This window comes from Thalassophryne amazonica, chromosome 13 (genome assembly GCF_902500255.1).
Source record: "Thalassophryne amazonica chromosome 13, fThaAma1.1, whole genome shotgun sequence".
In the NCBI taxonomy this organism is placed as follows: Eukaryota; Metazoa; Chordata; class Actinopteri; order Batrachoidiformes; family Batrachoididae; genus Thalassophryne; species Thalassophryne amazonica.
In genome coordinates, this window is record NC_047115.1 from 39,395,042 (window position 1) to 39,409,593 (window position 14,552).

Sequence of the window (14,552 nt, forward strand, 5' to 3'; positions counted from 1 at the left end):
TAGTGGATTTTAGGAGGAACAAGGGCCCTCCTTCTCCCTTGTATATTGGAGGAGCAGCTGTGGAAGTGGTCTCCAGCTTTAGGTACCTGGGTGTGAACATATCTAGTGATCTCACCTGGGGTGCCAATACCTCCCGTTTGGTCAGGAAAACCTATCAACGCCTCTATTTCCTTAGGAAGATGCGGAGAGCTGGACTTGGGAGCTCCATTCTGAGGAGCTTCTATCACTGTGCAGTGGAGAGCATCCTCTGCACCTGTATTACTGTGTGGCACGGCAGTTGTACAGCTATTGAGAGGGGGGCTCTGCAGAGGGTGGTAAAGGCTGCACAGAGGATTGTAGGGGGCAGCCTTCCCACCACCTCGGATCTCTACTTATCACGGTGCAGGGGAAGGGCTCTCCGCATTCTGAGGGACTCTTTCCATCCCGCACACAGTCTGTTTCAGCTCCTTCCCTCAGGCAGGCGGTTCAGGAGCATTCAGAGTAGAACTACTAGGCTCAGAAACAGCTTCTTCCCTGAGGCTGTAAGGCTGCTGAATTCGAGCTGCGCTCCATAAGAATTTACATCATCATATATAGATTGCACTAAACCACTTTAATTGTTCATATGCAAAAACTTTGTGTGCAGTATATGTGCAATATTGGTTTTACTAATACCCAGTACAATATCATAGTTATGCATCTATATTTGGTATTAAATGTCTTAATATTGGTTACTATTTTGATTCATTTTAATAGGTTATATGTAATTATTATTAATGTTTTTAAATAACTGGGACCTGAGTACAAATTTCGTACCGCTAACATGGAAATGTGAGTTGGTATGGCAATAAAGTTCCTTGAACCTTGAACCCACAGTTGACAGTGCATGTCAGGACACAAACCAAGGATGAAGTCAAAGGAAATTACAACTCTGTGAATGTCTTTGAGTGGCCCAGCCAGAGCCCAGACCTGAATCTGATTGAACATCTCTGGAGAGATCTGAAAATGGCTGTGCACTGACGCTCCCCGAATTGAAAGAAAAGAGGAACAGTAGAATATTTGTTTCACAGTTTGACTTCCTGTTTTGTTCGATGGCTTGGGTATGTTAGCAGAGTATGTCCAGACAAATGTATTTATTAACACATTTGTTGTTTGAAGATGAGTAACATTGTATCAGAGTTGTACCATATCAGTTACTGAAGAATGCAGTATCGGTATTGTATTGTACTGTACATCAAGAAGTGGTATCACAATATGACTATCCTATGATGGCCCACTTTTTGCAGGCAACCAAGAAACATTTGGACACTTCATCAACTGGTGCCAAATTGTGGTTGAACCTGTATTCCATAAACATATTTGAGCACTTTTACAGAATTCCAGTAACGTTCTTGTTCACCATTAATGATGAACCTTGACATTCATGTTGTCTTCAGCTAGAGATCAGTGTGTTTGAGGACCAAGGTTCAGGCAGCTCCAGTCCCAGCAGCAGCATGTCATCAGCAGGAAGCAGTGCCCGATGACTGGAGGTGCAGCGCCAGGCTTACGGGTACCACCACAGGGGCAGCGGGACACTCACCAACATCCGCCTGCTGAAACATGAGAGCACCAGGTTCTAAGAGGCGAGGAGGTCCACACCATGTCAACTGTCCTCACTTCAGTGTATCATGTTGAAAACAGGAGCTGGCACACACAAACACACTGCATATGCAATAGAATGAGTTTAGATATAGCAGATCCCATATACAGAGAGCAGGCGCATATGTCCAAAATGTGTTTGAGGGAATAACCCTCACCGTGCATGCCTCAAACCTTCCACTAAATTAACAATAACCTATCCCCAAAAACAGAAGCAAAGTCTTAATTCTATAAATTGATTTTCTTTGCACCAGCCTTTCTCCCTGTTTTGAAACACAAGGTTCGGTCAGATCGGCACACAGAAATGATCACACAGACTGCATTTTGCTAGAATAAAAAGGCGTATATTTATTCCCCACAAAAGCAGTTACATCAAACACAAGTGGTTGCAGCGCATTTTTCTCTTACCGTGACGCCTTTAAGGTGGAGAGCCAACACCTTCAGCAGAGTGCGCCTGTCAACCGGCTGGGCGTTCGTACGTTAACCCGCAGCAGACTCTGTTGAAGCATGATTCTACTCCCTTTTTTCTAGTGTGTCCGCGAAGGGAGGGTGAGTGGCCAACTCAACCTCCCTGGCGCACATAATTTCTTTAATCAACAGGCATCTGAAAGTTATTTTCTCTCTCTTACAAAGACATAATAAAAGCAGCTCTTCGCTCCCAGTTCCGAATGATCCCAGCATGCTTCACTCCCAGTCGTTAGTGGCTACAAAAAACAAAGTCGTGCTATCTGTGTAATAATAACAAGTACATCCAGCTCTTCGCTCCCAGTTCAGACTGACCCCAGAGTGCTAAAACAAAATTAAATAACAAATACATTCTCAGGGTTACTTTAAGACAGGTGCAAAACAGCACAATAACATTTTTATTATACACTCCCAAAGTGTGAGCTCAGCCCTCAGTGTGATGTGTGGCAATAAAGATTAAATCTACTTAAAGTAATTAAAATAAGTTTGTTAAAAAGTACCCATTTAGAGGCATCGTTACTCTAATGAATTTATAAAAAAATTAAATTTAATGGGAAATTTAAAAAAAAACTAAATGAAATTTTAAAAAATATATAGAAAATATAAATAAGGAAAACATACATGAGAGTAAATGAAGATTTTGAAAGATTTATTTATTTTATTAATGTATGAACAGTATTCTTTTGAACACTCACTCCATTAAAATACTTCATCCATTTCATAAAGCTTTACACACACACACAAAAGCAAATTACAAAAGAAAGGAACCAAAACAGCAATACATTGTTTTAAATTCATGTGTTAAGAAAAATATCCTGTCTCTATTTTATCAGAGATTTATATTTTTATCAAAACTGTACTGCACGTTTGGTTGAAGCAAAACCAGTTGTGGCGCCCTCTAGGGTCAAACAGTATACTCCTCTAACCCACTCAAACATAAGTTTATAATAATAAAGAGTGTTAGTTTGATTATTTATTAATTATTAGTGGCCACATACTCTTACATAAATATCCACACACGGCTCGAGGAGGAAACATTTGTGGGGAAAAAGCAGATGCACAGTCTCTAACTGAAGGGAAAACTGTGTCTGAGTCTGCATGTTTTATTTACTCTTCTGTCTTTAAATCATTTTCACTATTTTTCTGGTAGTGCATGCCACAGCTTGATGATTTACATACCTGGGATTGCAATGTATTTTTAGCACATGCAGTGAAAGTGCAGTGCACTGAAAGCCAACTACCTGCTGGACTTCTGTTGTAGAACTTTTCAACTTTCTGCCAGTTATTGTACCTCCAGAGGACGAGATGAACATCCACAGATGTTTCCAGATGTGACTGTGTTCAGCCTCCTGTGCTTTTGATGCCTTCATGTTTTATCCCACTGGAATGGATACCTGACCTGGGGCTGATGGACTGGCCAGTTAAAAAAAAAAAGAAGAAAAAGACATATTATGCTCCCAACAACAACAACAAAAGACAGTTCAGTGGTCATTGTACAAAATGTGGTGAGTGTAAATGAGTTGTACAGCACAACAATACTGTGAGAGACATAATCTAAAAAAAACAAAAAAAACAAATCACAGTGTATGATTTTTTAATAATTTGTATGTTACTGCTGCAAATAAGCGTTTGAACACCTACCAACCAGCAAGAATTCTGGCTCTCACAGACCTGTTAATTTTTCTTTAAGAAGCCCTCTTATTCTGCACTAATTGCACCTGTTTGAACTTGTTACCTGTATAAAAGACACCTGTTCACATAATCAATCACACTCCAACCTGTCCACCATAGCCAAGACCAAAGAGCTGTCTAAGGACACCAGGGACAAAACTGTAGACCTGCACAAGGCTGGGATGGACTACAGGACAACAGGCAAGCAGCTTGGTAAAAGACAACAACTGTTATGATTATTTATTAGAAAGTGGAAGAAACAAGATGACTGTCAATCTCCTTTGGTTTGGGATTCCATGCAAGATCTCACTTTATGGGGTAAGGATGATTCTGAGAAAGCTCAGAACTATAGAGGAGGACCTGGTCAATGACCTGAAGAGAGCTGGGACCACAGTCACAAAGATTACATTAGTAACACATGATGCTGTCATGGTTTAAAATCCTGCAGGGCAGCAAGGTCCCCCTGCTCAAGCCAGCACATGTCCAGGCCCGTTTGAAGTTCACCAGCGACCATCTGGATGATCCAGAGGAGGCATGGGAGAAGGTCATGTGGTCAGATGAGACCAGAATAGAGCTTTTTGGAATCAGCTCCACTTACCATGTTTAGAGGATGAGAACAACCCCAAGAAAACCATCCCAACCGTGAAGCATGGGGGTGGAAACATCATACTCTGTGGGTGCTCTTCTGTAAAGGGGACAGGATGACTGCACCGTATTGAAGGGAGGATGGATGGAGTTATGTATTGCGAGATTTTGGCCAACATCCTCCTTCCCTCAGTAAGAGCATTGAAGATGGGTCATGGCTGGGTCTTCCAGCATGACAATGACCCCAAACACACAGCCAGGGCAACTAAGGAGGGGCTCTGTAAGAAGCATTTCAAGGTCCTGGAGTGGCCCGGCCAGTCTCCAGACTTGAACTCAATAGAAAATCTTTGGAGGGAGCTGAAACTCCAAACATGAAAGATTTGGAGAAGATCTGTATGGAGGAGTGGACCGAAATCCCTGCTGCAGTGTGTGCAAACCTGGTGAAAAACTACAGGAAACATTTGACCTCTGTAATTGTAAACAAAGGCTACTGTACCAAATATTAACTGTTGGGAAAGTGTAGTGACACGGACCCACAACAGGGGGCGTAAATGAACGGACAATGGAAGGAGTCAAATTATAACACTTTACTGGTGTGAATGTCACAACCAAACACAGCAGAATCAGAATGTGCAACAGTCAATTAATAAAAGGTGTCGTGTGGGCAGGCTCGACGATAGGAGACGCCCGTCTGGAAACGAACCGGAACCACACGATTTCCACCGCCACCTGAACCCGAGGAATACTGGAGCTGCCAAGTCCCGGAGTCCCCAGGTGGCCACCTTCCCGGCTTGTCGGATCTGGTACTGCTGGCAGAAAGCAAAAGACAGTCAAAGGGTGGGTGTGTGAACACCCAGTAACAATGGTGGGAATGCCACCTCCACCTCTCACTCAGCGCGTTGCAGCGGACTCAGCTGAAAAGGAGCGCCGTCTTGCACAGCCTCCTCAAAAACGACCGGTTCTCCTGCAAACACTCACAATAATAGATTTATCGATCTCACAAAAGGGGCTGAGAGTATTACCTCCAGATGAAGATGATATCTCGGCAGTTTGGTGGAGGTGTCTTCCTGCTTTTATACCAGATGTGTTGATTAGTGACAGCTGTCACGCATGATGGGTGACAGCTGTCACCACGGCTTGTTCCTGAGGCGGCAGCGCCCTCTAGTGCCTGAAGCCCGCACTTCAGGCAGGGCGCCTTCTGGTGGTGGGCCAGCAGTACCTCCTCTTCTGGCAGCCCACACAACAATTAACATTGATTTTCACAGGTGTTCAAATACTTATTTGCAGCAGAAACATACAAATAAATTATTTAAAAAATCATACATTGTGATTTCTGGATTTTTTTTTTTTTTTTAGATTATGTCTCTCACAGTGGACATGCACCTAAGATGAAAATTTCAGACCCCTCCATGATTTCTAAGAGGGAGAACTTGCAAAATCGCAGGGTGTTCAAATACTTATTTTCCTCACTGTATATAAATCTTCAGCCCTTTTTTCATACCTTCCTTTTGGAAGTTAAAACTTTTAAATGTATTTCATTCAGATAGTGTTGTCATCTTTCTATATTCAGTTTTTCATCATCTTCAAAAGAACTTTGCAGTGTAGTGGAAACCAGAGTTGTACTTTCTCAGCTCCCCAACCAACTTCAGAAGCTCTGCAACACTCTGATATGTTACAAGGGAGCTGCAATATTTTCTTGTTGGTGGTGGAAATTAATATAAAGACTCAACCATTTCAACGTTTGACAGAGCCTAAAAACAAGCTGTCATATTTTGGTTTTGACTGACATGTCGGCAAGGTTGGGTAGGATTACTTTGAAAGAATACATGTGGATTACATGTATGTATGTACATACATTTGGATTACTTGTAATCTGATTACTTTTGGATTACATTTCAAAGTAATCCTACCCAACCCTGCATGTCGGCTTGACAAGCAGCAGCTGCTTTTCCTTTCAGAAGTCTGCTCATTCTTTTCTCACAGATAAAGTGTCATTTCAGACTAAATCTTTAGCTGCATCTTGAGTGCTCTGCTGTGCTCTTGTGGCCATATGAAACAAAATCATTCAGCTTTACTTCCACTTTAACTTTTTTCCTTTTTCCTTCTTCTTTGATGACAATCATGCACATTTTCTGTGCTACAGTCCCTCAGTTTGGGAACCACTGCTGTAGCTCTTTGTTAATAATGACATCACTTGAGGTAATCAGCGATTATGATGATGATGAATGTAATCAACCTCAGGGGAAAAGTCAAAAGTGTGCCAGTGTATTACAGGCTAAACCCTGGAAGATGATGAAAAGAAAAAGATAAATGTATGAGCAGCCTGTTCTTTCAGGAATGAAATTCTTTGATTACCTACACATACATTTGGATTCAGTCAAATATGTGACTTAGACACACACTCACAAAACTGTCATTGTAATTGTAAAATACAGCACTATCATTAATGTCACTCCTGTCTGATAGTATGTTACGCTCCAGGTCTGCAGCAAAAGACATTCGTTGATTGTCGTACAGTATGTGTGGTTGACAGGCTTCATCAATATCAGTGTATTCACTTTGGAAACTGGTTGAAATGCAGACAACTGAGCCTCATATCCCCTGCTCGGAGACCTATTGTCTTCAAAGTGAACATATTGTGGTTTTTAATATGCTTAAGCTATAGTGTGTAGGATTTAGGTCTTCTCCGATGCATTAGGCAGTCGCCCAAGGGTGCCACCAGTTAGCTGGATGCCCATGACAACATAACGCATTGGGCGCCACTAATATGGACTACATCAACCCTGAAAATGTCACAAAGATTTCTTACAGCAGAAATATGGTCAAGGCCACCTTTTACAGAATTTTTTTTTTTTTTTATATTATTTAGAGAATAATGACAATTCCTTCATCAGTTGGGAGTAGAGCTAGTTTATTTTAGGCAGGGGGAGGGGTTCCTGATATAGTTTTCTCTGGGCCCCTCCCCAATCGGACCGGGAGTGACATGTTTAGCCGCATGTTCTCCTTGAATTGCTGGCTGTCTGAGTGGTGTCCAAAAAATGAGGTGGGCTTCATAGATAATTGGCAAAGCTTCTGGGGAAAACCTGGTCTTGTTAGGAGAGACAGCATCCATCCCACTTTGGATGGAGCAGCTCTCATTTCTAGAAATCTGGCCAATTTTCTTAAATCCTCCAAACCGTGACTATCCAGGGTTGGGACCAGGAAGCAGAGTTGTAGTCTTACACACCTCTCTGCAGCTTCTCTCCCCCTGCCATCCCCTCATTACCCCATCCCCGTAGAGACGGTGCCTGCTCCCAGACTACCAATAACCAGCAAAAATCTATTTAAGCATAAAAATTCAAAAAGAAAAATAATATAGCACCTTCAACTGCACCACAGACTAAAACAGTTAAATGTGGTCTATTAAACATTAGGTCTCTCTCTTCTAAGTCCCTGTTGGTAAATGATATAATAATTGATCAACATATTGATTTATTCTGCCTAACAGAAACCTGGTTACAGCAGGATGAATATGTTAGTTTAAATGAGTCAACACCCCTGAGTCACACTAACTGTCAGAATGCTCGTAGCACGGGCCGGGGTGGAGGATTAGCAGCAATCTTCCATTCCAGCTTATTAATTAATCCAAAACCCAGACAGAGCTTTAATTCATTTGAAAGCTTGTCTCTTAGTCTTGTCCATCCAAATTGGAAGTCCCAAAAACCAGTTTTATTTGTTATTATCTATCGTCCACCTGGTCGTTACTGTGAGTTTCTCTGTGAATTTTCAGACCTTTTGTCTGACTTAGTGCTTAGCTCAGATAAGATAATTATAGTGGGCGATTTTAACATCCACACAGATGCTGAGAATGACAGCCTCAACACTGCATTTAATCTATTATTAGACTCTATTGGCTTTGCTCAAAAAGTAAATGAGTCCACCCACCACTTTAATCATATCTTAGATCTTGTCCTGACTTATGGTATGGAAATAGAAGACTTAACAGTATTCCCTGAAAACTCCCTTCTGTCTGATCATTTCTTAATAACATTTACATTTACTCTGATGGACTACCCAGCAGTGGGGAATAAGTTTCATTACACTAGAAGTCTTTCAGAAAGTGCTGTAACTAGGTTTAAGGATATGATTCCTTTATGTTCTCTAATGCCATATACCAACACAGTGCAGAGTAGCTACCTAAACTCTGTAAGGGAGATAGAGTATCTCGTCAATAGTTTTACATCCTCATTGAAGACAACTTTGGATGCTGTAGCTCCTCTGAAAAAGAGAGCTTTAAATCAGAAGTGTCTGACTCCGTGGTATAACTCACAAACTCGTAGCTTAAAGCAGATAACCCGTAAGTTGGAGAGGAAATGGCGTCTCACTAATTTAGAAGATCTTCACTTAGCCTGGAAAAAGAGTCTGTTGCTCTATAAAAAAGCCCTCCGTAAAGCTAGGACATCTTTCTACTCATCACTAATTGAAGAAAATAAGAACAACCCCAGGTTTCTTTTCAGCACTGTAGCCAGGCTGACAAAGAGTCAGAGCTCTATTGAGCTGAGTATTCCATTAACTTTAACTAGTAATGACTTCATGACTTTCTTTGCTAACAAAATTTTAACTATTAGAGAAAAATTACTCATAACCATCCCAAAGACGTATCGTTATCTTTGGCTGCTTTCAGTGATGCCGGTATTTGGTTAGACTCTTTCTCTCCGATTGTTCTGTCTGAGTTATTCTCATTAGTTACTTCATCCAAACCATCAACATGTTTATTAGACCCCATTCCTACCAGGCTGCTCAAGGAAGCCCTACCATTACTTAATGCTTCGATCTTAAATATGATCAATCTATCTTTGTTAGTTGGCTATGTACCACAGGCTTTTAAGGTGGCAGTAATTAAACCATTACTTAAAAAGCCATCACTTGACCCAGCTATCTTAGCTAATTATAGGCCAATCTCCAACCTTCCTTTTCTCTCAAAATTCTTGAAAGGGTAGTTGTAAAACAGCTAACTGATCATCTGCAGAGGAATGGTCTATTTGAAGAGTTTCAGTCAGGTTTTAGAATTCATCATAGTACAGAAACAGCATTAGTGAAGGTTACAAATGATCTTCTTATGGCCTCGGACAGTGGACTCATCTCTGTGCTTGTTCTGTTAGACCTCAGTGCTGCTTTTGATACTGTTGACCATAAAATTTTATTACAGAGATTAGAGCATGCCATAGGTATTAAAGGCACTGCGCTGCGGTGGTTTGAATCATATTTGTCTAATAGATTACAATTTGTTCATGTAAATGGGGAATCTTCTTCACAGACTAAAGTTAATTATGGAGTTCCACAAGGTTCTGTGCTAGGACCAATTTATTTACTTTATACATGCTTCCCTTAGGCAGTATTATTAGACGGTATTGCTTAAATTTTCATTGTTACGCAGATGATACCCAGCTTTATCTATCCATGAAGCCAGAGGACACACACCAATTAGCTAAACTGCAGGATTGTCTTACAGACATAAAGACATGGATGACCTCTAATTTCCTGCTTTTAAACTCAGATAAAACTGAAGTTATTGTACTTGGCCCCACAAATCTTAGAAACATGGTGTCTAACCAGATCCTTACTCTGGATGGCATTACCCTGACCTCTAGTAATACTGTGAGAAATCTTGGAGTCATTTTTGATCAGGATATGTCATTCAAAGCGCATATTAAACAAATATGTAGGACTGCTTTTTTGCATTTACGCAATATCTCTAAAATCAGAAAGGTCTTGTCTCAGAGTGATGCTGAAAAACTAATTCATGCATTTATTTCCTCTAGGCTGGACTATTGTAATTCATTATTATCAGGTTGTCCTAAAAGTTCCCTAAAAAGCCTTCAGTTAATTCAAAATGCTGCAGCTAGAGTACTGACGGGGACTAGAAGGAGAGAGCATATCTCACCCTTATTGGCCTCTCTTCATTGGCTTCCTGTTAATTCTAGAATAGAATTTAAAATTCTTCTTCTTACTTATAAGGTTTTGAATAATCAGGTCCCATCTTATCTTAGGGACCTCGTAGTACCATATCACCCCAATAGAGCGCTTCGCTCTCAGACTGCAGGCTTACTTGTAGTTCCTAGGGTTTGTAAGAGTAGAATGGGAGGCAGAGCCTTCAGCTTTCAGGCTCCTCTCCTGTGGAACCAGCTCCCAATTCAGATCAGGGAGACAGACACCCTCTCTACTTTTAAGATTAGGCTTAAAACTTTCCTTTTTGCTAAAGCTTATAGTTAGGGCTGGATCAGGTGACCCTGAACCATCCCTTAGTTATGCTGCTATAGACGTAGACTGCTGGGGGGTTCCCATGATGCACTGTTTCTTTCTCTTTTTGCTCTGTATGCACCACTCTGCATTTAATCATTAGTGATCGATCTCTGCTCCCCTCCACAGCATGTCTTTTTCTTGGTTCTCTCCCTCAGCCCCAACCAGTCCCAGCAGAAGACTGCCCCTCCCTGAGCCTGGTTCTGCTGGAGGTTTCTTCCTGTTAAAAGGGAGTTTTTCCTTCCCACTGTAGCCAAGTGCTTGCTCACAGGGGGTCGTTTTGACCGTTGGGGTTTTACATAATTATTGTATGGCCTTGCCTTACAATATAAAGCGCCTTGGGGCAACTGTTTGTTGTGATTTGGCGCTATATAAAAAAAAATTGATTGATTGATTGATTGATATGAATAACTTGTTGAAAGTTTCCCTTCCTTCTGTTAAATGTCAGCTGAACGAGGAAGTAAAATGTAAACATTTTTTAAGACTAATTGGTATTACTGGTAGAATGAGGTAGCATGATTTCACTATGGACAAACGCTAACAGGTTAATTATTACTGTATGTGCAACACACACCCCTGCCGTGACTTTTCACGGTTTTGTATCCCTTCAGGTTTGGTGATTGTTGCCTCTCTTGTGATAAGGAAGATGTCTGATCCTCCATTCACACAAAATGAGGGTTCTAGCAACCAGTAGACAGTCTACAGGTCTTCAACCACTAATTCACCTTCTTTTTATCCCCTGGCATGAATACGGAGCGATATAGCGATCAGCATGTCCATCTGGCTGGTTTTGCTTGCTAGCGTGATATCTCAATAAGCAGTTGACCAGTTTCATTATATTTAGGATAAGGGTGTACATGGATGATCCCTGACACCAAGTTGATTATGGTGACCTTGAGGTCGATTTCAGTGTCACAGTGAGACATTCAAGATTTTGTTATTGCCACCCTTGTTAGCGTGATCTCAAGAACCAGTTGACCAGTTTCATTCATATTTAGCATAAGAGTGTACTTGGATGATCCCCCGACACTTAGACTCTTGTTTCTTCAGTCTTCTGTGTCCTTTTCAGGCTACTGTATCAATTTGGCCACCATGAGGAGGTGGGCCCCCATGTGGATATGAAGGGCTCATTCTACGGTCATGAAAACATCGATTGTTGTTGTAGGTAATTTATACACTAACGGCAGGTGATTATGAATACTATATTCCATTCTGTAACCCCTAAATACATCCCCAATTCCAATGAAGTTGGGACATTGTGTAAAATGTAAATAAAAACAATACAATGATTTGCAAATTGCGCTTCATAATGCACCACACATTTTTAATGGGGGACAGGTCTGGACTGCAGGCAGGCCAGTCTAATACCCACACTGTTTTACTATGAAGCTACGCTGTTGTAACACATGCAGAATGTGGCTTGACATTGTCTTGCTGAAATAAGCAGGGACGTCCCTGAAAAAGACGTTGCTTGGTTGGCAAGCCATGCGTTGCTCCAAACCTGGATGTACCTTTCAGCATTGATGGTGCCATCACAGATGTGTAAGTTTGCCCATGCCATGGGCACTAACACACCCCCATACCATCACAGATGCTGGCTTTTGAACTTTGTGCTGGTAACAATCTGGATGGTCTTTTTCCTCTTTTGTCCTGAGGGACATGACGTTTACACTTTGCGTCTGTCCATTTCAAATGAGCTTGGTCACAGAGAAGCGCGGCGTTTCTGGATGTTGTTGATGTATGGCTTTCGCTTTGCATGGTAGAGTTTTAACTTCACTTGTAAATGTAGCAACGACTGTATTAAGTGACAGTGGTTTTCTGAAGTGTTCCTGAGCCCACACGGTAAGATCCTTTACACAATGTTGGTTTTTAATGCAGTGCCGCTTGAGGGATTGAAGGTCACGGGCATTCAATGTTGGTTTTCGGCCTTGCTGCTTACGTGTAGAAAGTTCTCCAGATTCTCTGAATCTTCTGATTAATTATGGATTGTAGATGATGGAATCCCTAACTTTCTTGCAATTGAACATAGAGAAACATTGTTCTTAATCTGTTGGACTATTTTTCCATGCAGTTGTTCACAAAGTGGTGATCCTCGCCCCATCTTTGCTTGTGAACGGCTGAGCCTTTGGGGATGCTCCTTTTATACCCAATCATGACACTCACAATAAGTGTCCTCAGTTCCCAAACGCTTATTGAGTGTTGTTAGAAGGAAAGGTGATGTAACACAGTGGTAAATATACCACTGTCCCAGCTTTTTTGAAACATGTTGCAGGCATTCATTTCAAACTGAGCAAATATTTGCACAAAAACAAAAAAGTTTATCAGTTTGAACATTAAATATCTTGTCTTTGTGGCGTATTCAATTGAACATTGAGCATTTTAAAGCCACCGCAGTACTTTAACAAATAAATTGAATAGATGATAAATTGGATTCCTGTAGTTGTTGAGTGGAGCGCCGTAATCTATGAATGACTGTTGCCAGTGAACAAAGATGAAGTAAAACAAGCTGCATTTGAGTCACATTACTGCTATAATTTCACTTTACTGTTTCCGTGACAAGGCTTTCTCCCATTTTTATTGTAGCTGAAAACCTTGTGTTCCTGCCAGAAAACAAACACTTTCTACTTGAACTACAGGAGGTGCGGTTTTGCAAAGTATAAATAAGATGGAAATCACTGGGTGACATTATGAAAAAATTTTAATTTAAAATGATCCTGGATCCGGCTGAAAATCCAAATCACATTTTTTTGACCCAAGGTCGAGGTCACCATGAAATTTGATTGTGCTTGTAAGATACTGGGAGATCAGACAAAGAAAACAACTTTCCTCCATGACTTTCAATGGACGATGAATGTAAAAGTTAAGAAGTACTGAAGTTTCACAGAACACAGTATGGTTCTGGTACATACACTATATCTCTGCATTTACTGCAAACTCTATACATGCAAATGTAAAGCAGTAAAAATGACATGTCATTTTACTGTGTATATTGTTTGTCACATGTCATATCTTGATCTCTGTACTGTAATTGTGAGTGCAAGAAGTCTTTCTCATGTATGTAAGAAAAGGTTTCTATGCTACTGTTACAAGAGTAAACTCATTCATGGTGCAATATTGTCTTCCTACTATAAAATGTATGTGTTGTGTATGTGCCAGCCTCTTTGTGCTTTCAGTCCTGAATTTTTCCTCAGAGACACTCAATCTGCACTGATGATTAATGCTGCACGCTGTGTTAAAACATACGGATACCAAGAAGTTAACTCCTCAAACAACACAGAAAATAATTTTTATCTTATGTACACTCAACAAAAATATAAACGCAACACTTTTGGTTTTGCTCCCATTTTGTATGAGATGAACTCAAAGATCTAAAACTTTTTCCACATACACAATATCACCATTTCCCTCAAATATTGTTCACAAACCAGTCTAAATCTGTGATAGTGAGCACTTCTCCTTTGCTGAGATAATCCATCCCACCTCACAGGTGTGCCATATCAAGATGCTGATTAGACACCATGATTAGTGCACAGGTGTGCCTTAGACTGCCCACAATAAAAGGCCACTCTGAAAGGTGCAGTTTTATCACACAGCACAATGCCACAGATGTCGCAAGATTTGAGGGAACATGCAGTTGGCATGCTGACAGCAGGAATGTCAACCAGAGCTGTTGCTCGTGTATTGAATGTTCATTTCTCTACCATAAGCCGTCTCCAAAGTCGTTTCAGAGAATTTGGCAGTACATCCAACCAGCCTCACAACCGCAGACCACGTGTAACCACACCAGCCCAGGACCTCCACATCCAGCATGTTTACCTCCAAGATCGTCTGAGACCAGCCACTCGGACAGCTGCTGAAACAATCGGTTTGCATAACCAAAGAATTTCTGCACAAACTGTCAGAAACCGTCTCAGGGAAGCTCATCTGCATGCTCG

General features: G+C 41.1%; 1 protein-coding gene across 1 annotated transcript in view; it reads left to right on the forward strand.

The window, feature by feature from the left end:
* The window catches only part of golga7bb (golgin A7 family, member Bb), a 50,100-nt gene extending 48,579 nt beyond the window's left edge, over positions 1–1,521 (forward strand). Inside the window, exon 5 of the mRNA XM_034185409.1 lies at positions 1,416–1,521. Coding sequence (XP_034041300.1) covers positions 1,416–1,502 — 87 coding nt within the window. The 3' untranslated portion in view covers positions 1,503–1,521. The remainder of the gene's footprint in view (positions 1–1,415) is intronic.
* Positions 1,522–14,552: the final 13,031 nt, after the last annotated feature.